General features: G+C 40.3%; 1 protein-coding gene and 1 pseudogene across 4 annotated transcripts in view; both read left to right on the top strand.

The window, feature by feature from the left end:
- The window catches only part of B4GALT5 (beta-1,4-galactosyltransferase 5), a 109,386-nt gene that overhangs the window by 70,824 nt on the left and 12,531 nt on the right, over window positions 1-26,031 (top strand). For 3 of the 4 annotated variants that reach the window (XM_078149870.1, XM_020984188.2, XM_020984189.2), the window contains exon 2: window positions 14,888-15,022. In XM_078149870.1, coding sequence (XP_078005996.1) covers window positions 14,905-15,022 — 118 coding nt within the window. In that variant the 5' untranslated portion in view covers window positions 14,888-14,904. Of the gene's footprint in view, window positions 1-10,346; window positions 10,427-14,887; window positions 15,023-26,031 lie in introns of all 4 variants that reach the window. The other variant, XM_078149869.1, reaches the window with a different exon arrangement.
- Window positions 15,029-25,318, top strand: LOC144455436 (small ribosomal subunit protein uS15m-like; annotated as a pseudogene).

Below are 26,031 nucleotides of genomic sequence, written 5' to 3'. Positions count from 1 at the left end.
CCATGTGTTTATAACCTCAGCATTCTTTCTCAACTCCACTCTTCTCTTGTCTCCCCCTCCCCCCCAATATCTAGTCAGTTGCCACATCTTTCCATTACTACTGTCATAAGCGTCTGTTGCCTCAGGCCAGCTATTGCTTTAGTTCAGGTCCTTATTGCTTCTCACCTAAATTATTGTAAGGACCTCCTGATTGTTCTCCCTGCATCAGGTCTCTCTCCCCATTCCGGCTTATCCTGTCTGTCATACAGCTGCCAAAGTGATTTTTCTTAAGTTTAGCACTGACTATGTGGCATTCCAGTGGCTTCTATTGCCACTAAAATATTCAACTACTGTTTGCCTTTTTAAGACTTTCACAACCTTGCCTCAAACTATATTTTATATCCTTATTGAAAATTACTCCCCTTCTTACACTGTGTTCCAGGCAAACCAGCCTTTTATATGCTCATTACATCAGATCCAGAACAACCTCCCTTCTCTGTTAACTTTGCACTGACTGCCTGAAATACACTCCCTTCCCACATCTGCCTTATTCAATTCTTCTCTTCCTTCAATATGCAGCTCAGAAATCTACATGAAGGCTTTCTGCCTCCCCTTTTCCCCCAGCTAGTTCCTTCTTTCCCAAGCTACCTTGTATTTAATAACTATTTTGTATTTGTTTGCACATTTTTTATTACATTGTTTTGTGTATGTTTATGTGTACTTGTTTCCCCTTTTAGAGTATTAGCTCCTTGACAGTATGGATTGTTTCATTCTTTGTCTTTGTATCACACACATGCCAGACACTTAAATTAAATATGTCAAATCAGTCAACAAAATCATTTATTATGTGACCTTGGGCAAGTCATATAACCTCTCCAAGCCTCCATTTCTTCATCTACAAAATGAGATTATATTTGATGACCTCTAATGTATTATCTGCTTCCTCCAAAGTTGTCCAGTCATTACATTGATCAAAGTTCTGATATCTTTTATCATCATTTTCCTTTATGTTATTGCAGTTATGCTATACATTTCCTTAGTTCTACTTAACTTTGCATCTGTTCATATTAATCTTCGCAAGTTCTCTGAATTCTTCATATTCACAGCTCCTTATGGTACAATAATATTCTCTTTCATTTACACACTCTAATTGTCTGGTACTTACCCACTTTGCTTCCTGCTCTTTCCTACCACAGAAACTGCTGCTATAATTTTGCATATCTGAGGCCTTTCATACCTCTTTGACCTCCTTGAGTGTACCCAGTTATGGTATTGTGAGGATCAAAGGATATGTACAGTTTAATGTTGTTGTTTTGTTTTCAAAAAATAGTTCTCACATTGCTATTGGGAATGTTTGGACCAACAGTGTATTAGTGTGTCTGTCTTCCTTCTCATAATCCCTTTAACATTTACCACATTTGTCTTTTATTATCCTTCCAATTTGATGTAAAGTGAAACTTCAGAGTTGTTTTAATTTGCTTCTCTTTTGAAAACTGGTAATATTTACATCTTTGACCACTTCTGCATTAGGTAAATCATATCAATCTTAACATTCTCCTTAACATTCCTTAACCAGAAGGAAAAAGGAAGCAATGTAAATGTGAAGAATGGTATACAAGTTCTCCAAGGAGAAGCAAATGAAGGCGTTTGGGAAGTTGCTTTTATTATGTATCCAAAACCAACAACATAATTTCATGGCATCATTGTTAATTTTGTGTTGCAGTGATTGTGATTATATGTAAAATGGTCACCAGTTAGATTGACGTATATGTGCCAACATCTATTGCAGAATATGAAGGGATATACAAGTTCAATGAAGAACTACCAGGGCCCTCCAAAATAAAGTAATATATCCTTTAATACTTGGTAACATTAGTGCAAAGGGAGGAAACATTTTTGGGGAGTAAGAAATGAGACACAGTCTAGTAGAAAGATAGGGCATGGTCTTGGTTGTCTGTTAGACCTGAACTCAAATCCTTCCTCTGACTTTTACTGGTTTTATGACCACTAGCAAGACATTCAACCACTCTGAATCTTAGGCACTTCTTTCTAGACTTGTAAGTTTATAGATGAGTTGTTATTTATATGGAGAGAGGGAGTTCCTCCCCAGCTATAAAGGCTTATAGACCATGTAGAAGCCTCATAACTATACATCTTGAATACTTCTCAGGAAGAGAGTTAAAGCACTGGACATGGTGAGCATCGTGTAGCATCACACACACACACAAAATGAAGACATTACTTGTATCTATGTGGGAATTATTTGCAGATCAGCTGCCTGTCAGCTGTTAGTCAGATCACCAACTTCTTAGAACAAAGATCAAAATCAGTACCACATTAAAGAAAGGATAAAAATGAGAAAGCTATGCTATGTAGCTGAGGCAGTTTGAGCCTGAATTATTTAAAAAAGCTGATGATTCTCCCAAATGGGAAATGAATTTGAGTACAACTATGGATCATCATAACCATGTTCTGAGAGAGTTTAACTGCTATAAACTGTCATTAGAGTGAGACCAAAAGATTCCCCCAAACCACCTTAAGCTAGCAAACATTTGATTTTCTTACTAAGTAGATGGCAGCAAAGGGGAGTGTTCAGACCTGAATTCAAATCTTAGAGACTGGCTATGTGACTCTGGACAAGTCACTTGACCTCTATTTGCCCCAGTTTCCTCATCTATAAAATGAGATAATAAAACCATCTACCTCGAAGGGTTGTTGTGAGGACCAAATGAAATAATAATTGTAAAGGGCTTGGTATAGTGCCCGGCACATTAGTAAATGCTATGCAAATGTTAATACTGTTATTGTTTTAAAATTGCCTATAAAGCCTTTTGGCAGTGGATGAAAAATAATCATTTATCCCCTTATGAGGCAGTATTGTATAGTGATTAGAGAGTTTACCCCAAAGCTAGGAACCTTTCACGTATAGTGGCACTGTGATACTGGGTAGGTTACTTAACTTCTCAGTGCCCTAGGCAACTCTCCCTGTGTATATCTGATTACTGTAATCTAAACTCTTTGACATGTAGGTGTTTTCTTGTAATAGTTATAGTCAGCTTCTTGGAACCTCTATATGCCAGGCATTGTGCAATTGGAACAGACTATTAGCAACCAGGGTACTTTTATAATCTAGGCAGAAATGGAGAAAATCCAATGATTGTTGCTGTTCCTCTTGCTTAAAGACATATTTTCTTCATTTCCTCCTATGTTCTTTCAGGGCAAGTCATCCTTCCTTTCTGGCACTGCTGCTATAGCCACTATATTAGCTGTATGACTATATGGCAAGTCATTTCCATTCTCTTCACCTCAGTTTCTTTGTCTATAAAAATCAGAAGGTTGGACTAGTGCATTTTTGCGGTTCCTTCTACTGGCATTTCTTTGAGTCTTTTGAAAGCTCTTTGCATTTGAAAGATCTCATTCTTTTCAATTCAGCAAATATTTATTAATCATCTACTATGGGCAAGGCAACTTACTGGGTCCCTGAAACAGCAGCCTAGGTATAGAATGAGGTAGACATTTTTTGGATATAGTCAATGTGGATTTTTTTGCTTGACTATTCATATTTGTTGTGTGGGCTTTAAAAAAAATTACGTGGGAGAGGGATTGGGAGGAAAGAGGAATTAGCAATAGTATTGTAAAAAGGAAGAAAAGGGTTGTTGAAGAACTTTTTATGATTATACTTTATTTTTCTTAATCAGGCCATATCTAATTAGACTCCCTCTATGACCCCTAATGATGATAGAGTTCAGAGGGGACACACATATATAAAATCTCCCCATATTTGAATAAGCAGTTGTACTTGCTTAGTCTTTTTATCATTTTTACATTTTTATTTTTCTCTTTACTTCTGTGTTTGAAAATTAGGTTTTCTTCACAGCTCCAGTCTTTTCATCAGGAATACGTGAAAGTCTTGTATTTCATTAATGGTCTGTTTTTCCCCTGGTGGTAGTATACTCAGTTTACTAAGTGTTATTCTTGGTTGTAAGCCCATATCCTTTGCCTTCTGGGATATTGTATTCCAAGATCTCTGCTCTTTTATGGTGCTGGCTGCTAAATCATCTATGATCATGACTGTGGCCCATGCCTGTAGTGTTTTTTCCTCTGACCTAGAAGCTCTGGATTTTGGCTATAATGTTCCTGAGAGTTTTAAGAGATTCAAGTAGTTTTCTTTTATGATTTCTTAAACTATGATAATTCAGATAGTCTATCTAGTTAGTGATTCTTAAGGTTTTTCTCCTCAGTCTGTTTTCCAGATCGGTGTTTTTGCTATGAGATATCATACATTTTCTTCTTTTTTTTAGTCTTTTGATATTTCTTGTTTTCTCATGGAGTCATTGTTTTCTGTTTGTTCTATTCTAATTTCTAGGGACTGGGGACAAAGTTTTGTACATGTTGTGCCAAGCTGTTGATGCCCTTTCCAGTTCTTTCTTCTGTATTTCTTATTTCTTTTCTGATTTTTTCCTCAAGCTTTCTCATTTTGTTACTAAAAATAATTTTAACTTTTTATTTTAAAATTCTTGCTTTATGTTGGGAATGCTAGTTGAGTTTGTGCCTAAGCTCTGAGGCTTTGCTTGTTATTTTCTAGTCATTCTAAATCTTTTTGTGAGTTTTTGCCTTGAGTGTCCCTGTCACCATAAGAGCTTTTTATGATAGTATTTTGTTTTGGTTTCTCCTTCTTCCAACCTACTTTCTGACTTCAGACTTGATGTCCAAGGCTGAACTCTGTAGTATTTCCAGAGTGAAGGTCTGGGTTGTTCCTCCTACTTTCTCCAGGATCTTAGGGGACAGGCTGAAGACTTGCAAACTTTAGTGCTCCCAAGGTGGTCTGATCCAGGGCAAAGTGATTGCTGGTTCCCTGGTCTGAGCTCAGAAATGTCTGACCTAGTTTTCTGTTTGAATGGCAATAAACCACTGCTGAACGTAGCCCCTATCAATAAGCTGGAAAACTCTGCTGACTCAGTGACAGAATTGTAGGCTTACCTTTGGTCTGGAATTCTTGCTCTGCTTATTGCTGTGCAGGCTGGACTTGCTGCTGGAACTGACCCTGCTGCCGTCCTGAGGGCTGAGCGATGTTGCTCTGCTTACTTCTGAACTTTCTTTCTTGCTATACCACTCCAAGCCTCCCAAACACAACTACCACCCCTCCCTCCTCCTTCTCAGTCTACTCTGGATCTATGACCTAGAGCTCAGTAGTGGGCAACAAAGCTGCCAGTTAGCACCTCTCCCCATTTTGGCGTCCCAGTGTGTGTTTGGGGGGGGTGGAGTGCTCTGGGGTGGGTCTGAGATCACCTCTTGCCTTTCTGCACAGTATCTCCCTGGTAAATGGAGTACTCCGAGGGTGATGTGCTCCTGACCTAACCTGACCTGACCCATCCCTGATTTCCACAGAGGCTGACCTGGGCTGAACAAATGACTCACTGATTTTTTTTTTCTGGATTCCTTCATCAGGATTTGGTCTGGTACATTTTCTAGGTTTGTTTGGAGGAACTTTGTGGGGGCAGGGAGCTCAGTTGTGCTGCTTCCTACCACTTCTGCTGTCTTGGCTCTGCCCTGTTAAAGCATTTTTTGAAATGCATAGAAGCAAATAGCAAGTTGGATATAACAAAGAATTGCAGTTAACAATCTGTGTTATCTATTTTACTTTGAAGAGTGGAAATGCTTGTTTTAAGTTGAATACATTTTTCAACTATTAAAAAAAAGAAATACATTGACATATATTTTGAACAGATAGAACTGTAATGCCTAGGGGACAGCAGAAGTGGAGGTGTTCAGCAGGCAGTTGGTAATGTAGGGCCAGAATTTAGGAGAGAGGTTAGGTCTTTTTATAATGTGTATGATAATTAAATCCATGGGAGCTGGTAAGATTCCTACAGAGCACAGTGTAAAGAGAAAAGAGCTCAAGGCAAAATCTTTGGAGATATGTCCATAGTAGTAGTAATAGTCAAGAGAAGGATGATGGTCCAGTAAAGAAGCTTGAGAAGATTATATAGGGAGAAGGAAAAAAATCATTTGAAATTGTGATTGATAAAGAAAGAGCCTAGCAGTCTAAAATGTCATGAATAATTAAATTGGCTCAGACTAAGAAAAAAGTTTGGTAATCAAATATTAATATATGGGATGTGGTACTTCAGAACATTGTATGTGATCTTCTGGTTGATCAAGATTTAGAAAAATAGGATATTTGATTGCTTTACTAAAGAAGAGCAATTCTTTGAATCAGTCAACAAGTATCATACGCCTAGCACTCTGTCTACACTAGAGAACAGGGCCAGAGCAGGATGGTGAATACAAAAACAAAAATGAGCCCATCCTTGCCTTGTGGGAAAGACATATACACATGTGTGTGTGCACACAATAGAAATACAAATATTATCTATACTGTAAATACAAAGTAACTTTGGGAAGGTGCGAACTAGCCCCTGGGTAGAATTGGGACAGGCTTCAGGTAAAAGGTAGCTGGTGCTTGAGCTGATTCTTGAAGGAAATGAAGTAAAGAGGCAGAGATGAAGAGAGAGTACAGTACATTCCTGGTGTGGAGGACAGTCTGGGTAGAGACTAGATACTAGAAATGAAATATTCTTTGTGAGGAACAGTAAGAAAGCCAGTTTAGCTGGACCATAGAAGGCAAGAAAGGAGAATCTCTCTCTCTCTCTCTCTCTCTCTCTCTCTCTCTCTCACTCTCTCTCTCTCTCTCTCACACACACACACACACACACACACACACACACGTCTTAATGATGTACTGGATTTTGAAGTGCTCTAAATGCCAACAAACTATTTCTATTATGTGTAAGGCTCTGTGTTCAAGTTCAGTCAAGCCAACAAATTTATTAAGCATGTACTGTGTGCTAAGCACTGCGAATACAGAGAAAAGCAAAAGTCAATTCCTACTGTTATGGAGCTCGCTGTCTAATGGGGAAGATAGTGTGCAAACAACTATGTATGAACAAAATACAGACAGGATGAATTGGAGCTAAATCTCAGAGAGAAGGCACTAAGATTATGGAGGACTGGGAAAGCCCTTTTGCAAAAGGTTGACTTTAGCTGAGACTTGAAGAAATCCACGGAAGCCAGGAGGTGTTGATGAGGGAGACAGAGAATTCCAAGCTGAGGAATAGCCAGTGAACACTGTTTGGAGTCTGGAGAATCAAGACCCACGTATAGGAAAGAGTCAAGTCAAGTCAAAAAGCATTTATTTAGTGCCTACTACTTGTGTGACATTGTGCTAAGCCCTGGGAATACAAAGAAAGATAAAAAACCATCCCTGCTTTTAAGAAACATGCAGCCATTAGGCTGCATTAGTGGGAGACAACATGCCTGCAACTTTGTACAAACAAAATGTATATAGGATTAATTATACATAATCAAGAGAGAGAAGACATTAAGTTGTTAAGGAGGACTGGACTGGGCTCCTTGCAGAAGATGAGACTTTAGGGAAGTCAGGAGACAGATGAAGAGGGAGCAAGTTCCAGACACTGGGAACAGCTGGTGAAAATGGCCACTCATGACATAATGTTATGATGTGTGAAGAACAGAAAGGAAGCCACTAACATCACAGAGTTATGTAGAGGGTAGGGGAATAAGATGTGAGAAAATTGGAAAAGTGGTGAAGGGCCAGATTATGAAGGATTTAAAAAGGCTGAATAGAAGATTTTCTGTTTGATCCTGAAGGTAATGAGAAGCCACTAGAGTTTAATAACTGGGAGGTTGGGAGGAATGGTGATATGGTCAGCAGATCTGTGATTTAGGACATCACTTTAATATTTGAGTGGAAGATGCGCTGGAATGGAGACAGACTTGAGCAGGGATTCCAACCAGCAGGCTATTACAATAGTCCGGATGTGAAACGGTGATGGCCTTTACCGAAATGGTGCAAATGTCAGCAAAGGGAAAGAGTCATGAACTACAAAGGTTGAAATGACAGGACTTGACAACCTGGAAAGTGAAGAGTCAAGGATGATACCTAGTTCAGAAGCCTGAGTAACTGGGAGGGTGGTGGTGCCCTTGACATATTTGGGAAGTTTGGGAGAGGGGAGGGCATAGGGGAAAGATAATGTTATAAAAACCCCAGACTCAATTCAGAATTCAACCCGAGACTGGGCTCAGCGAACTCCCTGAACAAGAGTTAGCTGGGTTATAACAAAATCACAGTAGTGGAGAGAGAGAAGATATACCTTTATTATCAATTCTTGAGAGAATTGGGTGTGTTCCCTCACAGGAATCACATACCTATACAGGAGCAGAGTAAGTGTTTATATAGGATTACTTGGCTTTAACCCCCAATTTGTCCCAACATTCCTGCATGTCCCATTTAACATAGGTGTTTGCAGTGCAATATCTATTGTTTCTATAGAGTCTGTAAAAACCAATCTCCCCCTCATCTTGTTTACATATTTGTGTAAACCAGTAGATTACTGCCCCCCCCAATTTTCTTATCAATTCTTTGGGAACCAAACCGTTAGCATTTCTCACAATAATGAGTTCAGTTTTGGACAAGTTGTGTTCAATACGTATGAGACAATCCAGCTCAAGATGTCCAGAAAGCAGTTGGAGCTGTGAGACTGGAGTTCAGGAGAGAGGTGAGGGCTGGACAAGTAGATTTGTGAGTCATCTGCATAGAATAATAGAAACCGTGGGAGATAAAAAAAACACCAAAAAACATCACCAACTGAAGTAGGGTGCCCAGGACAGAGCTTTGGGGGGCCCTACTGTTAATGTCCTGGATGAAGATACAGCGAAGGAGACATAGAACGGGCTATCAGGTAGATGAAAAACCAGGAGAGCGCACTGTCATGAACACATAGAGAAGAGCGTTTCAAGAAAGGTGTATTGACAGTGTCAAAGGCTGCAGAGAGGTCACAGCAGATGAGGATTAGATTTGGTCATTGAGATACCATTGGTAACTTTACAGAGAGCAGTTTCAGTTAAAATGAGCTTGTAAGCCAGAGTATAGAGAATTAAGAAGAGAGAGAGAGAGGAAAGGAGGTGGAGGCACTGATTATAGCTGCTATTCTATACTACAGAACAGAAGAGAACTCAATTGGGTATAGAAATGAAGGGGATAAGAGAGGGGGGGATAATAGAAGGGAGGGCAGATTGGGGGAGGGGGTGGGCTAATCAGAAGCAAACACTTTTGAGGAGGGATAAGGTCAAAGGAGGGAATAGAGTAAATGGTGTGCAGGGTAGGATGGAGGGAAATATAGTTAGTCTTTCACAACATGACTATTATGGAAGCGTTTTGCATGACTACACATGTATAACCTATATCGAATTGCTTGCCTTCTCAGTGAAGGTGGATGGGGAGGGAGAAAGGGAGAGAATTTGAAACTCAAAGTTTAAAAAAAAAAGAATGTTAAAATTTGATTTTACGTGCAACTAGGAAATAAGATATATAGCCAAAGGGGTATAGAAACCTATTCTGCCCTACAGGAAAATGGAAGGGGAAGTGGATCATAGAAGGGGTCCGGTGATAGAAGGGAGAGCAAATTGGAGGAAAGGGTATTCAGAATGCATACCATCTTGGGGTGGGGGAGGGGAGAGATGGGGAGAAAATTTGGAACTCAAAATCTTGTGGAAGAGAATGTTGAAAACTAAAAATAAATTAAGAAAAAGAAAGAAAGAAAAATAAAGAAGCTGAAACAATTTGTCAGAAAAGTCCCCTCACCACAAAGATTGCCACAAGATACAGTGGATCCAAGAGGGCAGATGAAAGAGATGTAAAGAAAGTTAAGTGGTGTTTAAAAATGGCTATGCTTCTTTTGAAAGTAGCCAAGAATTGGAAATAAAGTAGATGACCAACAACTGGAGAACAGCTAAACAGATTGTAATTCAAGAAGGCAATGGAATATTATTGCTTTAAGAGACAATGAATATAGAGAATATGTGAGGAGGTAAAGGAAGCTTTCTATGGATTGATGAAGAGTGAAGTAAGCCTAATGAGGAAAACAATGCAATGACACAAAGATGTTAATGGAAAGAGAAAAATAAAACTCAACTAAATACTATGTAACTATAATGATCAATTGCTTGTTGTCATACAGCCATTTTTCAATCATGTGCAACTTTTTGTGACACCATTTGGGATTTTCTTGGCAAAGATACTGGAGTGGTTTGCTGTTTCCTTCTCCAGCGCATTTTTTACAGATGAGGAAACTGAGGCAAACACGGTTAAGTGACTTGCCTAGGATCACACAGCTAGTAAGTGTCTGAGGTCAGATTTGAACTCAGAAAGGAAAGAAGAGAGATTTTGAAAATGAAAGTGATATAAAAAGAAAAGGTATCAATAAAGTTTTTAAAAACAGCAACAAAAAGAACAGAAGAGAAGAGGGAGGTTGTGGTGAATGGCCTCCTTTTTTTTTTTTTTTCAGTGATTCCATATATGGGCTTGCCCTGTTGCTGAATTGTCCCATGAAAGCTCCTGGAAACTGGTCTTATGCTCCCTCAACAGGTGACACAGAGATGGCTGGGTGTGGAGATGGAACTCAATGTACATGTGTGTTGAATGAGAAAACTACAATGTTATCAGTGTTAGACTACCCTGAAATATAGGTTACTTGTCTAATATGAGATATCTCTGAAAAGGTGGGGATGGTAAGAGCTATATATGTGAAAATTAGACCAATTATATGTTACATTTAAGTTTTATATAAGTCAGAATGGAGGCAAGGGAGGAGTAATATAGGATATACCAGTATGGTAACTATAAACATTTGGCCCTCTCTCAGTCCCTGTAACACAAGCAGCAGTCTGATAACCTTGAGAAGCAAGTCCTTGAACTAGTCTTCAAACCTCCTTCCTCTGTGAAACTTCCCCATCTTTTTGTTTCCCCAACACTGCTGCTCCCACTAATCATTTTCAAGGTTAATGCACTTTAAAAACCTGTGCTGACATGCTATTAGCAACGGGACATTCTAGGCTTATGTGCAGATTTTAGATTTATTATGAAAGGCAGGAACATCAGCTTAAGAAATCAAAGCACAGTCATTTCCGATAAGCTGTGCCTGAGAATCCTTTCATGTTGAAAGCAATCTCCCCTCTTGCCCCCCCCCAAAAGAAACCCCAAACCACTCCCAAACCAAAAACTACCCAAGCCATGATAAAAGCTGGGATGAATCTGTAAATGCTGAAAATCTAAAACTAAATATGGTGATTTTACTGTTACTTAGCCCTGGAGGGCTGCAGAGGATAGAAGAAAAGAATGAATCTCGAAGACTTACGGCTAGAAAAAAAACTGAAATTTTTTTCGATTTGCCATGTGTATCTGAAGGGCACGTGTAGTAGGCAAAAGTGTCTGAGAGACAGATTTCTCCTCTAACTCTGTAAGGTCCTTGAGGGCAAAAACCTAGTCATGTATCTCTTTGTATTTCTGGTATCAGCTATTTCCCTAATGCCTACAAACAAGCCCATGTTTCCCTCACTCTCAGAAAACTCTTACTGGATTCGTTCATTCTTGGTAGAGATCATCCTGGCTAAAATCTTTGGGAAGGTCTCTGTAACTGGTGCCTCCACTTCCTTTCCTCTCATTCCCTACTGAATTCTGCAGTCTGACATCCTATCTCTTTGTTCCACTGAAACTGTTATCTCCAAAGCTACCTAGAATCTCTTAATTACCAAATCTAATGAATGATTTCTTCACCTCTCTGCAGCCTGCGGCATTGTCAATTATCCTCTGTAGATCACCTTATAACTCCAAATACTCTTCTTTGTCATCACATCAACCTCCAGTCCCTCCACCCCTCAGCTCTTTTCCAGGCCATCAGCCCTACAATGGCTAGTGTCTCTTCCTTTTCCATCTTGACTCCTTGGTAAGTAAGTTCAACTCCGGCTGCGCTCTTTCCACGAGTCCTTTGCCTCTCTATCTGATCAAGATTTGCCCTGTCAAACCCCATCCTTGGATTATTCCCACCATTCTCTGCCTTCACTCCCACTCACGTGCTTCTGGAAAAAGCTGGAGAAAATCCCAAGTAGGGTTGACTGAGTCCACTACAAATTTATGTTACAGAATTTCAGCTAGACCTAAGGCAGTCTTTTTACGTCTCCCTAATCAATTTACTATCCCATTCCAGTATAACTGATCAATATAGCAAAAAAAGTCTGAAAATTTGTATAATGTGCAACACTTGTAGTCTTTTTGAATTTGCAAAAGAGATGGGATGGAAGTGATTTTTCCTGTCTCTTTTAAGACATGCTTATTCTTCATAATTTTGCAACATTGACTTTTATAGTTGTTCTTTCCATTCTCATTGTTGTAATCATTATATTTATATATGTATATTTTGTTTTCTTAGTTCTGCTTCTTTTATTCTACATCAGTTCAGATAGCTCTTTCCACGTTTGTCTGTCATCACATTGGTTATTTCTTACAAGGCAGTAATATACCATGGTATTCTACTCGTTGCTGTCTGTTCTGCCTTCTGAAGCCAAGATAATCCCTCTTCATGTGAAAACTCATGTGAATACTTGGCAAGAATTATCAGGTCTTCCCTAAGTCTTCTCTTTCTGCTTTATCATACTGTTGTTGACCCATTTAGCTTGTAGGCCATTAGAAATACCCTATCTTTTTCAGATGAGCTACTTTTTATGTGTATCTTCTACATTTTATGCTTTTGGAATTCTTGAACCTATGTGATTTTGCTTTTATCTGTGTTAGATTTCATCTTATTAGATTCAGCCAGGTGTTCAAATATTTTTGGATCCTGTTTCTGTTCTGTTAGCTGTCCATCCTAGATTTGTGTCATCTAAAAGATAGGTAGGATGAACCTCAAGAGAAAGCAGGTTCATGAAAACCCAGAAAGGAGACAGTGCCTAGGAGAGATTGGTTAGCTGCGTCAGATGCTGCAGAGGGGTCAACAATAAGGATTGAGAAAAGGTCATCAGAGTTGGTGATTAAGACTTCATTATTAATTTTGGAGGGAGTAGTTTCAGTTGAGTGAGGTCAAAGAACTGAGAAGTGAATGAGACAAGAGGAAGTAGAGGCAGTAGTTGCCTTTTTTAGGAGTTGAACATGTGGTATGATGAAGGAATAGTTTTTTTTAGAAAGGGGGAGATATGAGATATGTGGCAGCAGGAGGCAGTGAATGAGCCGTTGAAAGGGGGAGGTTAACCATACTTTCTTCTAGATTTTCACGAATTATTCCTTTAATTATATATTCTTGAATTTTTCCATTAATTGAATGCAAGCTTAATGGCTGATAATTTGCAGATTCCAACACTATTCCCTTTTTTGAACATAGGGATATTTGTTCTTCTCTGATCCTGTGGCACCTCCTTCATTATCCACAGTTCTCACAGAGCTTGCTCACTTGACGGTGACTCTCAGCAGTCACATCTGCCTATTCTTCCAGAACCTGAGGATGCAGTTCATCTGAGCCTGTTGACGCTAACTGGGTGTTCTTTTACTCTTATGTACTTGGGGTATCAACTCCCCATTAGCCATTTTCTCCTTAGTCTTTCCAAAAAACAAAAGTGAAATGAAAGTTGAGATCTCTGCATCTTTAGATATCATCATCCTGTCTAGCAACTGTTAAAAATTGTTTTTTGTCTTTCATTGTCTCTTCTCTCCCCACCCCCCCAACTACCCAAATCCCTTTTGTTTTCCTTACCTTCCATTCAGTTCAACATTTATTTAAGTATCTGTGTGTTCAAAGTACCGTGCTAAGTATACAAAGGCAAAACCAAAATAGTTCCCACCCTTAAGAAGCTTATGTTTTGCTAGGGAGGGGTGGGTAGGAGTGGAGATTCAAGATGTACACACACGTATTACAAATTAACTTCCGCAGGATTGAATGCCAGCAGTTGTGAGGGCCATTGGCAAAGTCTATAAATAGCTCTGGCACGCCAGAGTTGAGTGTTGCATGAAGCTAGGGATTCACTGAGGCAGAAGTTAGGAAGGAGTGTATTCCAGGCATGGAGGACAGCGTGTGAAAATTCACAGAGACAGGAGGTGGATGCTGAGGTCAGGGAACAGCTCGTTGGCCAGTTTGACCAGAATATAGAGTGTGCGAATGAAAGTAACATGAAATAAATCTGGATAAATAGGTGGGAGCCACATTGTGGAGAGATTTAAAAATCAGGCTAAGGTTTGATATTGTTTCTCTGTTTGTTTTGTTTTTGTTTTTTCTTGGTTGTTTCTTGAAGAGGATTTTTTTTGGGGGGGGAACAATAGGGAGCCAAGAATGTTTGGAGCAAAGGAGTAATGAGGTTAGATGCCAAGCATCTTTATACTTAGAAGGCATATACAGAGTAGATCTAAAGTAATCTTGCAAGGCAAGAGATATAAAGTGTTTCAACTAAGTTATTAGTAGTTACATGAATAGAAGGAAGGGGCCAGATGTCAGATATGTGAAAGTAGGATTGCTGAGACTTTAAACTTGAGACTTGAACAGCCCTTTGGATATGGGGCATTAGGGAGAGGAAAGAGTCGAAAACTTGTTTGCAGACCTGGGTTACTGGAAGGATGGTGGCATGATGCCCTCAGTAGTAACGCAAACATTTAGAGAAGACATTCAGTTTGGAGGTTGCTATGGCCAAAAAAATGAAAAATCCCACAGTCACCCTGATCAAGAGCTTCCTTCAGCAGCCTCAGCTCATTCCAAACTTTGTGTCATTGCTTACTCAGATCATCAAAATGTTAAAATCAGACATAGTGGACATAGTTATTTTAAAGGCAGAATGGAACATATTTTCAGAGATCTGTGGTTTTCAGATATTTTCAGAACTTCCTCAGAACCCAGACAGCAGCCCAGTGATGGCTGATATCCTATAAACCTTGGCCCCAGCACACAGACTCAGAATTTTAGAGAGGTGGAAAAGGAACTTATTGCTTATTGAAATGAAACTAAAAGTGAAGTTTTAGTGTCTGCCCTTGAACTAACTTCTTTTTTTCTTTATTTTTCTCTGTTTTCTACAGTGAACACCTACCTCTTCATGATGCAAGCGCAAGGTATCCTGATCCGAGATAACATGAGAACAATAGGTGCTCAGGTGTATGAGCAGGTGGTTCGGAGTGCGTATGCCAGGAGGAATAGCAGTGTAAATGACTCAGGTACATTTTCAGTAAGAAGCTCATATGTTTAGAAATTCTCTTCCTAGCAAAGGTAAATTTGGTTTAAATAATTAACCTTTGCAGGAAAAAGGCATAGGGTGAAGAGGAGGATTTGGAAGAACTTATAATAAAAGTGGCTCTTGAAGGGAGCTTGTGATTTGCCTGCAATCCTGCAGTAGTGCTAGATGGCCCCACAGGCATCATCCCATTTCCAGGGATATGAGGGGTGTCTTTTAAGACCATTGCAAGGATGGTTTCCTAAGCACTGAGGGGCTCTTGATGCCTATGGGTGACTAATTGAACATATTTCCTGAAATGTTCTCCTTTCTCTCTCCGGTGCCTCTTGCAATCTCTAACACCCTTTCAGGCCTCAACTCAAGTACAGCCTCCAAGACAAGGCCTGTCCTAACATCCTCAGTTGTTAGGTATTCCCCCCTACCCTACCCAATTACTTGGTTTTTACTTTAGATTTAGATCTATTTTGTATTACTTCTCTATGTACAAGTTGTCCCTTTTTTTGCAGAAACTGTTTTTTTGTCTTTGTATTTCCAACAGTTAGTTCAGTAGAGAGAGAGAGAGAGAGAGAGAGTGTGTGTGTGTGTGTGTGTGTGTGTGTGTGTGTGGAATGAGAGGGAGACAGACTGTGTATTTAATAAATGCTTGGGGTAGCTAAATGGCACAGCGGATAGAGTGCCAGGCCTAGAGTCAGAAAGACTCATCTGTCTGAGTTCAAATCTGGTCTCATGTCAGACACTTACTAGCTGTGCGATCCTAGGCAAGTCACTTAACTCTATTTGCCTCAGTTTCCTCATCTGTAAGAAATGAGCTGGAGAAGGAAATGGCAAACCACTCTAGTATTTCTGCCAAGAGAACCCCAAATGAGGTCACAGAGAGTCAGACAGGCCTGGAAAACAACTGAACAGCAAATAAATGCTTGTTGAATTGAATGTTTATTCTGGACTGTTTACCCTTGTGCCCATGAAGGTTGCAGCTGAGCTTCTTGGCAGTTTCGATAGCCTTGTAATCTCGAGACAGTATCCTCAATCAGTATCCTAAATACTTCTTGGGGAGAAACCTTCTATCTGGAGTCCACATTCCCCCCTCATATGTGAGATTTCCCCCTATGGTTCAGGTTCAGTTAATCAAAACAGTCCTTTACTAATACTTTGCTGAGTTTGGTACTTGTCGTCACTGTCTTGAAAAGCCTTTTCTGACTTTCCAGCCAAACAGCCGTGTCCAACATTTCTGTCTCATACCTTAAAACCTTTGTGTTGTTCGTTCTCTTAGAAACACTTCAGAAACTAATGCAAAGAGACATTAAATATTAGTCATTGTAAGTCAGTGATGAAACCTATGAGGCTTGTCTTCCAGGTTTCCTATATAGTAAATATAGTGAAACAGGCTGTTTTCTCGGGGAATATTATAAACTGAAGTGTGTAGCTTTGGGGACCAGTGCATATGGGGACATGGTGAATGATAATCTAGAGGGTTTGCAGGGCAGCCACATGTTATTTGCAGATATCGTTGTTACCACCAAGTGGAGGAGACTAGGAACAAAGAGGCCGGCAGTGTAAGGGATGAACCTAGAGTTACTGGGAGCCAAAATATATACCACTTAACATAATGAGGTGTTGGGCACATTATAGGTGCTCGATAAATAATTGTTCATTTATTGAATTGGTCTGAAGTTCTAGGAACAGCAAAAACAACAACAATAACAACAACAAAAACCCATGTGTTAGAAATAGGAACCGTTGAACAAGAAAACTCCATTCACGCCGGACACATTGCTTACTGAGTCTCTGAAGTGTCTCTACTCTGGCTTTTGGCTGTGGTAAAGTGTGGAGCATGGAAAGAATGCTGCTCTTGTGGATTGTCCCCATTGTTGTTCCTACTCTTTCTTTCTCTAATCTTTAATCTTTCCCTACTTACTGGCTTCCTTCTCTGCTACCTACATATATATCCTCATCCTCAAAAATTTCACTTGATGTTATCTTCCCTGCTAGCTGTTGTGCTATATCTCTCCTTTCCTGTTCTGCCAGACTCCTTAAAAAAGTCATCTTTACTCAGTGTCCTCCACTTTATTTCTTCTCACCCTTTTCGAAGACCCTCTTATTCTAGCATCCCGTCTCATCATTCAACTGAAATTGCTCCTTCCAAAGTTATTTATATCTTTGGTGGTGATGGTGGGTTTTTTTGGAGGCAGTTGTGGTTAAGTAACTAGCCCAGGGTCACACAGCTAGTAAGTGTCTGAGGCCAAATTTGAACCCGTGTCTTCCTGACTCCTGGTGTGTTATCCACTGGGCCACCTAGGTGCCTCAGTGCTACCTTAATTGTTAACCTAATGGCATTTTCCCAGTCCTCATGCTTTTTGACTTCTCTTCTTATGTCATTTGATACTCTTGATTACCTTCCTCTTTTAGATACTTTCTCCTCTCTGGGTTTTTGTGATGCTCCTCTCTTTTCCAACTTGTTTTGACTTTTTTTTTCCTCATTCATCTTTATCCTTATCTCTCTCCCTAAGTATCCCCCAAAGCTGTGTCACAGCCTCTTTTTTGTTTTTCTTGTTCCATATACTATCTCCCTCAGTGATCTCATGGGTTCAGTTAACATCTCTATGGCAGTGATTCTCAGATCTATATAGGCAGTCCTATTTTCCCTTCTGAGCATATCCAGTTGCCTACTAGACATCTGAACTGGATATCATGTCAGTATCTCAAACTCGCCATGTCCAAAACAGTCCTTATTATATTTCCCTTAAAACTTTCCCCTCTTTTGAACTTCTGTTGTAGAAGACACCACCATCCTCCTAATATCCCAGGTTTACGGTCTGTGTCCTCCTTGACACTTCTCTTTCACTTGCCCTCAGTTGCGAAATCTTCTCATTTATGCTTTTCTGATATCTTGTTACTGTAAATATCTTTGCCCTACTCAGATAGCTACTACCTCCTGCCTCAGACAGCCTTTATCATTTTCTGCCTAGACTATTACGATAGCCTTATAAGTGGTCTCCCTGTTTCAAGTTTCTTCATTCCAATGTATCCCTCATGCATAGGTTTAATCATATTACTCCCTTGCTCTATAAACTTCAGTGGCTCCCTAATATCTTTGGAATAAAATATAAAGTCACTGCTGTAAGACTTTGTACAACTTGTCCCTTCCTACCTTTCCAGTCTTCTAGCACTCTACTATCCTTCACTTCTATAGTCGAACAATCTTGGATCACTTGCTGTAATGACACATCTCTGACGTGTCTCTGGTCTCTATGGCTTTTGTATTGGCCATACCCCAAGCATACAGTGCTCTTTCTCTTTGTCTCTTCCTCTTGATACTGCCAAGTTCTTTCAAGTTTCAGTTCAGTGGTACCTATTGGGGGGTCCCCTAGCCACTGGGGCCTTCCTCTGTAAGGTTACCTTTCTATTCTGTATGTGTCATGTATGTATTTATTTACATATGGTCTCCTCCTGTTAGGTGAGGGACTGTTTTTGTGCTTTTTACTTTCTTTGTGTCCTCAACACTTGGCACAGTACCTGGCATCTAGTAGAGCTTGAATAAATACTTGTCTATTAATTGATTGGCTCGTGTCCTAGCTCTGCCCTTAGTAGCTGTATAACTTCCTTAATATCCTCTTCTGTAAAATGGGGATGATAATCCTTGCCTTGTTTCCTTCAAAGAATGTCAGAAGGTTCAGAAAAGAAATAGTGATGCCAGAGTGCTCTGAGCAGTGTTAAAAGTGCCACAGAATATAAGAGATTAGTAGGAATAGGAAACATCAATAAAAGAAATAACAATAAAAGAAACATCCAGTTTTTTCTCATGATAATCTTAAGTGAAAGGACCTCTTATCGGTATGACCTATAGTTTTTTGGGGAAAAAAAACCAAATATTATCCAACTAAAAGTTGGGTTTCTTGTGTTTCACAAGCATCAAGAATGTTGGTTTCAAAAGTGTATCCATTTAGGGACAGGTAGGTGGCGCAGTGGATAGAGCACTGGCCCTGAAGTCAGGAGGACCTGAGTTCAAATCTAGCCTCAGACCAAACACTTGATACTTACTAGCTGTGTGACCCTGGGCAAGTCACTTAGCCCCAATTGCCTTTTAAAAAAAAAGTGTATTCATTTGCTAAACATTCTTACCAAGAAAAAAATGTGTCATATTAACTTGCCTACTATTTTTGGGTTTGGGAATAGGGTGAATAGAATCAGTGAATTAGGGTTCAGTAAATTCAGCTGGCCCTGAAAGCAAATAAGCAAATCAGTTATTGAGCACTTGAGAGCATTCTCTCTCTCTCTCTCTCTCTCTCTCTCTCTCTCTCTCCCTCCCTCTCCCTCCCTCTCCCTCTCTCTCTCTCTCTCTCTCTCTCTCTCTCTCTCTCTCTCTCTCTCTCTCTCTCTCTCTCTCTCTCTCTGTCTCTGTCTCTGTCTCTGTCTCTCTCTCTCTCTCACACACACACACACACACACACACAGAGACTCACAGATATATACACACATTTTGTCCTTTGTATAATTTTTCTTTTCATCATGTAGTTGAAATAACAATATAGCCAATAATAATAGCATTTATATAGTGGTTTAAGGTTGTAAAGTGTTGTGCATGTTTTCTAATTTAAGAAATTTTAAGTTATTCAGCAGTCAGAATCTGATAATCTTACAAGATTTGAGGAGAATGGGGGGGGTGTTGGGTGTGGTGGTGCAGTTGGATATACTTAAAACAACAAATCAAAATTCTAAGCTCTTATAAAACCGATGCAGGTTATTAAGAAGGTACTTCTTCCATTAAGCACTCTTAAAAGATGATCTGCAAGTCCAGGCTATCACACAAAAATGAAAATAAGGAGGCAGCTGAAGACATTTAACCTGACTACTTATACATACATATAGGATGTGGGAAAGTCCTAGTTCTGAAAGTTGAGCCTTTTGTTTTTAGATGCTCTGAGTAACCTATTATTACTACAATTTTCCTGGTTTACTAGATTTAGAGATCCTGATATGAAAGGTACCTTTCATTCCAAATTGTTGAAAACCAATGTTAGGGGGTCTCTTTGTTTAGAAAACTTATAGTTCATTCCATGCCTACATAATAAGCTACATTAAATAGAGCTTTTTTAATATTTCCTTGCCAAACATTTCTCAGAGATTAATGGTCTTCTGTTAATAGACGCAGAGTAGGAAGCCAAGGGATATAACATTTTATAACTATGATTGCTAGTATCCCTTCTCAGTATCCACCACCCTTTTTCCTCTTGCTACAACAACTCACTGAATGCTGGGTGCCATTAGGCAGACAGGGAACCTTGGACATAGGATAGCCCTGGAAAGGAGCAAGTAGGAGTGAAGTTACAGCCAATGGATGGTCTTGACTTTCTCGGTAAAGTAGAAGGAGAAAAGTGAGTGCAGGTCCAGGGTTAGGGGCTTGAGAATAGAAGAGGTTTGAAATAGCTCTTGTGGGGCCTGAGAAGAGCTGAGCAACAGTGAAGTGTCCAGCTGAGGGGAGATAGCATATATTAAATTTGGAACAATCACCATGGTTTTGTATCTTTCCCCAGCCGTACTTGCTTATGTGGATAATAGTTTTCTTCTGCTGACATTAAGAAAATGAAATTTCAAGCATATTCTTCTTGTTGTCTTTACTTACCAATTGCTTTTTATTGTTCCTAATAATTTTTTATTGTCTTCCATTAACTTATTTTTAGATTATCAGGCTGTCTTTTTTAAAGGTCATTAGGGAAGTTAAATATCTGCTAATGGAAAGAGCAGTGAATTAAGGATCAGGAGCCCTGGGTTCTAGGTGCAGTTCTGGAGGCACTAATGGACTACTTAACCTTGGCCAAGTCACTTTCCCCACTTTCTATGGCTAAATTTCCTCATTTTTCCCTTTGAAAATAAGGGATTTGAGCTAGATGCTCTCAAGTTCCTGCCAGCTCTGACATTTTATGATTCTTAATCTTTTGGCATTTTATTCTGAAATGAAATCATTTGCTTTTGGATGAAGAGGTTCTTTGAATGAATTAATTAATAAATTGGTAATTTGTTAAGCACTTACAAGTGTGAAGTACTGTGCTAAATACTGAGGATACAGAAAGGGAAATCGCACACACCCAAAAGACATCCGAATAGGGGAGACAGTACATCCAGAAGGTTTGAGCTGCAAGTTAAACAGAAAGGATCTATGTTCCATAGGATACAGCAGCAAAGCAGATGTTAATGCTTCTATAATGTCATTTCCTCTGATAAAATCATAACACTTTATGATGGTGGACCATTTGACAGTGCCAAGGACTTTGGTGGTGTGAACTTTCTCTTCTGGGTCTTCAGTAGATGTGGCTATAGCAGCTACCTGTAGGAGCAATTACCAGGTTGCATTTCCATAGGGATTGCATCCCAAGATGATGGCTGCAGACACTGGGCTGGAAGCATTGCCTTTCCAAAGTCTTTTGGGTACAGGATCTTGGGTTATCTCCATCATAGTCCAAAGGGAGATTGGTGGTTAAGATGTTGGTGGTAGTTGGACTTGCCTGGCACATGCTGCCTCCTCTCTGTCCCTCCAGATGCCTTCCTAGCTTCAGATGGTTTGCCAGCCTGTGAAGGACAGCTGGTTGGAAGTTGGTGAGAATGACTGGTCTCTTCTTCACAGGAGTTGCTTTCCCAAATTATGGCTGTGGGTATAGATCTGGAAGCAGGACCAGTGGTCTGAGGGGAAGGGGTGCTACTATACCTAGGGCTCTTGTGCCTATCTGTTTGTTGATGGCAGTTGGTCATCAGTTGGTGGTGGTGGTGGTGGTGGTTATAAGAAAGGTAGGCTCCTCCACAATGATTTCTTTCCTCAGTGATGGCAAGTAAATCTGATAGTTTAGGGGACAGTGCTATTCTCAAGGCTCTTGGGTCAGGGCCTTGGTCTCTCTCTGTTGGGGTCCGAGGAGTGGTGGTGGTCTTTGAATCATCATTTGCCATAAGCCATTGATCTCTGTCTCTTGTTTTAAGTAAGATACTAGAAGGAATAGTTGCCGAAGCAGATTTATTTCATGGTATCCTGGGAGGAAGTAAATTCGAGAAAGGCAGAGTCTTTGACGTATAATGGGGTTGAATATTAGCCACATGGTGTTAATATCTGTGTGGTTCTTTAGGTAAGGATTCATCTTACGCATCTTCTCAATACTTTATAAGTTCAGAAACAACTACCTTTTGCCTTTCTAGGGGGGATTCATGTCATGTTTTGAAAGGAGTTAGATTTGGTGGAAAAAGAAGAACCCAGCCTAGAAATTCAGATATCTTATCCTCTTTCAGAAGGTTGCCCATGTAGTAAATTCAAGATGCTTCCAAAGAGAAGTAGAGAGCAGATTTAAAAAAGTCATCCTCAGATAATTTATTAAGGTCTTACTGTGTTCCAGGTAACATGCTGGGCCTGCAAATACAAAGATAAGTGCTACTTTGTTTGAGGATATGCAACTGAATTCTCATTTTTAATTCCCTGACACTTTTTTGCTGCTGGAGTGGGAGGTGTGTAGGCCTGCCACCGATTAACTATGTACTTTACTGTGCAATCAATGAACACTTAATTCTTCCTCCCCCTCAATCCTTTAGAAAAGTTGAGTAGCCCGTGGGAAGGATTCATATGGAGGATTTAGATGAGAGTGAAGTTAGCCTTGTTCTTCTTTGTCTTAGTGAGGTGAGCCTTGGACCAGTAAGGGTTTCAGGAAGGCAGATGTTACCTCAACATAAGGACCTTCTTAGCTATTAGTGCCGCTTACCAATTCACATGCCACTTCGGGGAGAGAGTCTGCAACTGGTGGGCTTGAAGCAGAGCCCGGACAGCTGTCTAAGGATGCAGCTGCACAGTAGAAGGGCTTCGTGGATTAGCTGTCCTCAAAGGGCTCCTTCCAACACGAAAGTAGACTTTTAATGCAGGGGTTTTTATCTAAAACCCACCCCCAAAGCTGTAGGTGCATTAACTGCTGGTAAGTTCTTGAGAAAAATTGTGGCAGTTTTTCTACTTCCTGTAGGTTATAGCTCTAAAGCTTAGAAACCACTGTCTTCTCTTGATTAATTTGTTCAATGGGAATGTTCGCCACTTTGGTTTTTAGTGTTAGATGTTTTGTTTGTCTAATATAAGCAAAATGTACTTATAGCAATTTTATTTCCTTCTGAATAAAACTACCTCTGAAGTGTATTAAATCCATAAAGACTTCTCTGTTCACTCTGATCTCTCCCGCACATGGTTGCCTTGCACTTTGTACTCTTCTCACTTACCATATTTGTATTCTCTTTATCTTTGTTTTGTTTTCCCTAATTTTTTTTGGCTAAGCAGTCAGTAAACATTAAGCTCCTACTGTGTGCCAGGTACTGTGCTGAGTGCTGGGGGGAAAAACACAAAAAAGGAAAACAGTCTCTGCCCTCAAGGAACTCACCTTGAAACTGGGGAAGACAGCACACCAAAGGAAGGCTGGGGTGTGTGTGTGTGTGTGTGTGTGTGTGTGTGTGTGTGTGTGTGTGTGTGTGTGTGTGTGTGTGTGTGTGTGTGTGTGTCTGTCTGTGTGTGTCTGTGTGTGTCTGTGTGTGTCTGTGTACACGTACTTTAGTTACTGATGAGGCTGATGCAATCCTGTAGGCCTGAGGCCCACACCTGTGGCCTCATCTTTTGTTGTAGACAACTCCCCAGTGAGGAAATTTGCCCTATCGAAGCACATCCAGACCTGTTGTGCAATATTTTATAGTTTTGGGGAGTTGCCTGGGGCACTGAGAGGTTCTGGCTTGCCCTGAGCTAAATAGTCAATGTGGATAGGAGCAGTCGCCCTGATTCCTGAGGCTGACTCTCTTTCTCCCCTGTCTTGCTGCACATCACCTCACTCCCTGCTCAGTTGGGAGGCAGTATTACGGTGTAGTGAAGTCAGGAGAGACCTGGGCTAGGATTCCAACTGGGCGGCCTTAGCCAAGTCACTTCACCTTTCTCTGAGTTAGTTTCTGCTCAGTAAAATAGGGATGACAATAATAATAACTTATACTATATACTTTACTGAGATAAGTAGGAAGAAAGGAAACTCTGATAGAAATGTGAATTATTTTACGGTCCTTGGAGGAAGAGATTAAGGATCTTTATTTTTTTTCCTCTCTTAATTTAAGAGCTTAATGTTTGAATAGAATAGAATTTTAAAAAATAAATGTTTTGAGCATGAATCACAAAATCAATTAACGCGTCTGTTTTTGCTTATTCTTTTATCTAATCTATTGAAGTAGTAGTTGCGGTTGGGAGTTTATTATGTGGACTGTGAACTTTATGACCTAGGACTCTAGAATATGATGACTAAAGATTGTTGAGAGGATGGTGTGCAAGCAGTCCTTCCTTCCCTTTCAGTCTTGCTTGCTACTTTGTATGGTAATTATCTGTTAGATTTGGAATGAATGCTTATCTCTGAGCCAGGTGCTGCTTTGCTGTCCCAGGAAAGTTTGTTGAATGTAATAAGGGGTGTAGAGTTCTAACTTGTCCCTACTAAAATTCTCCACAAGTAGGTTCTCCTTTAAATTTCCCCATCCCAGGTCGCTGGCGTTTGGTGGTGGCCAGGCCAGGGAGCAACACAGGGGCAAAGATGCCGAGGGCGCTCCTGTGGGGCCCTGAGCTCAGGCCCCAGCCTTGGCCTGAGGGCCGTCGGCCAGAATAACCGTGGGGCCTCTGTGCACCCTGTGACCTCCGGGAAATGGCTTCCTCCTCCTGGCAGCCTGAGCCAATGCAGATAAGAAACCAGTGACCCAGTCCAGCCAGATGGATGACCTGCCTTCCTCCATGCTGCTGAAAGATTACTAAAACATCCCAGGAATTGACAGGGTCGATGATGTTGTGAAAAGACTCTTGTTTCTGGAAATGGCCAGCCAGAAGGAGAAAATGAGGATAAAGACAGAGCAGTTGCTAACCCAGATCACCCTAAACCCAGAAGATACCACATCCCTGGAAGCTCAAATTATAAAACTGACAGTCAAGATCTGAAACTATGAAGAACACGTGAAGAAGTGTCGCAAGGACAAGGCTCACAAGCGATCCCTGCTTATGGCCATTGACCAGAGAAAGAAGCTACTGAAAAAACTTCAGCAGAACAACTTTGAGGTGTTTGAGAAGATATGTAAAGAGCTAGACATTGAATACACGTTTCCCTCTCTGTATTACCAACCTGCGCACAGTCGTTGGGTGGCTAAAAAGGCTTTTTTATGTTAAGGTTTCCAGGAGGCACAGAAGCTGAAGTAGCAAAGAGGCCAAAGAGTCAGGACACACTTCACTCTCCTAGCCCAGGCTCCACCAATCCTGTAGCCCTTTGTCTAATAGAAAAAATGAATTAAGCTAACCCCCCCCCCCAACAAACAAAGAAATAAGTAAATTTCCCCTTCCCCCCTCAGCAGTTGTGAAGTAGCTAGTGGTGAGTTGAAATAAACTGGTACCCTTTTGTCGGAATTAACAAATGCTTTTAAAGCGCCTCACTGTTCAGGCCCTGTGCTGGAGCTGGCCAGGGAGTACCGGGATAAGTAAGACACAGTATATAACCTAGCGAGAGAACTGTACCTTAAACCTATATCTGTAATGCAAAATAAGAAGTAAGAATTTAAGAGAGAAACCAAAGAATGTCATGCAAAGAGGGAAAAAAGGTATTTCTGCTGGAGACTGTCAGTGTAGGCTTCACAAAGAAGGTAGCCTTTAGGCCTAGTGAGTGAGTGAATGAATGAATCAAAATTTATTACAGGCTTATCACATGTGAAGTACTTTGCTGAATGCTGGGGATACAAATAGAAAAAAACAAGACAGTGCCTATTCTCAAGGAGCTCCCAGTCAGATTGGGTAACACAGCACATTTATTGGGGTGGGAGTGGGAGTTGCAGGTCAGATGCTTAATGGTGAGGCTTTCTTCCTTGCACTTCTCATCACATCTATGTTGTATTGTAAGTATGGTACTAGAATTATAGGACTAAAAGGAAAGTCAGGCAGCCATTTATTTTTCACGTAATGATACGGTTCAGAATTCCAAAGAA

The sequence above is a fragment of the Phascolarctos cinereus genome, unplaced genomic scaffold, assembly GCF_003287225.1.
Source record: "Phascolarctos cinereus isolate Bilbo 61053 unplaced genomic scaffold, phaCin_HiC Scaffold_2;HRSCAF=192, whole genome shotgun sequence".
Taxonomy (NCBI): domain Eukaryota; kingdom Metazoa; phylum Chordata; class Mammalia; order Diprotodontia; family Phascolarctidae; genus Phascolarctos; species Phascolarctos cinereus.
This window is presented reverse-complemented; position numbering and strand designations above follow the sequence as displayed.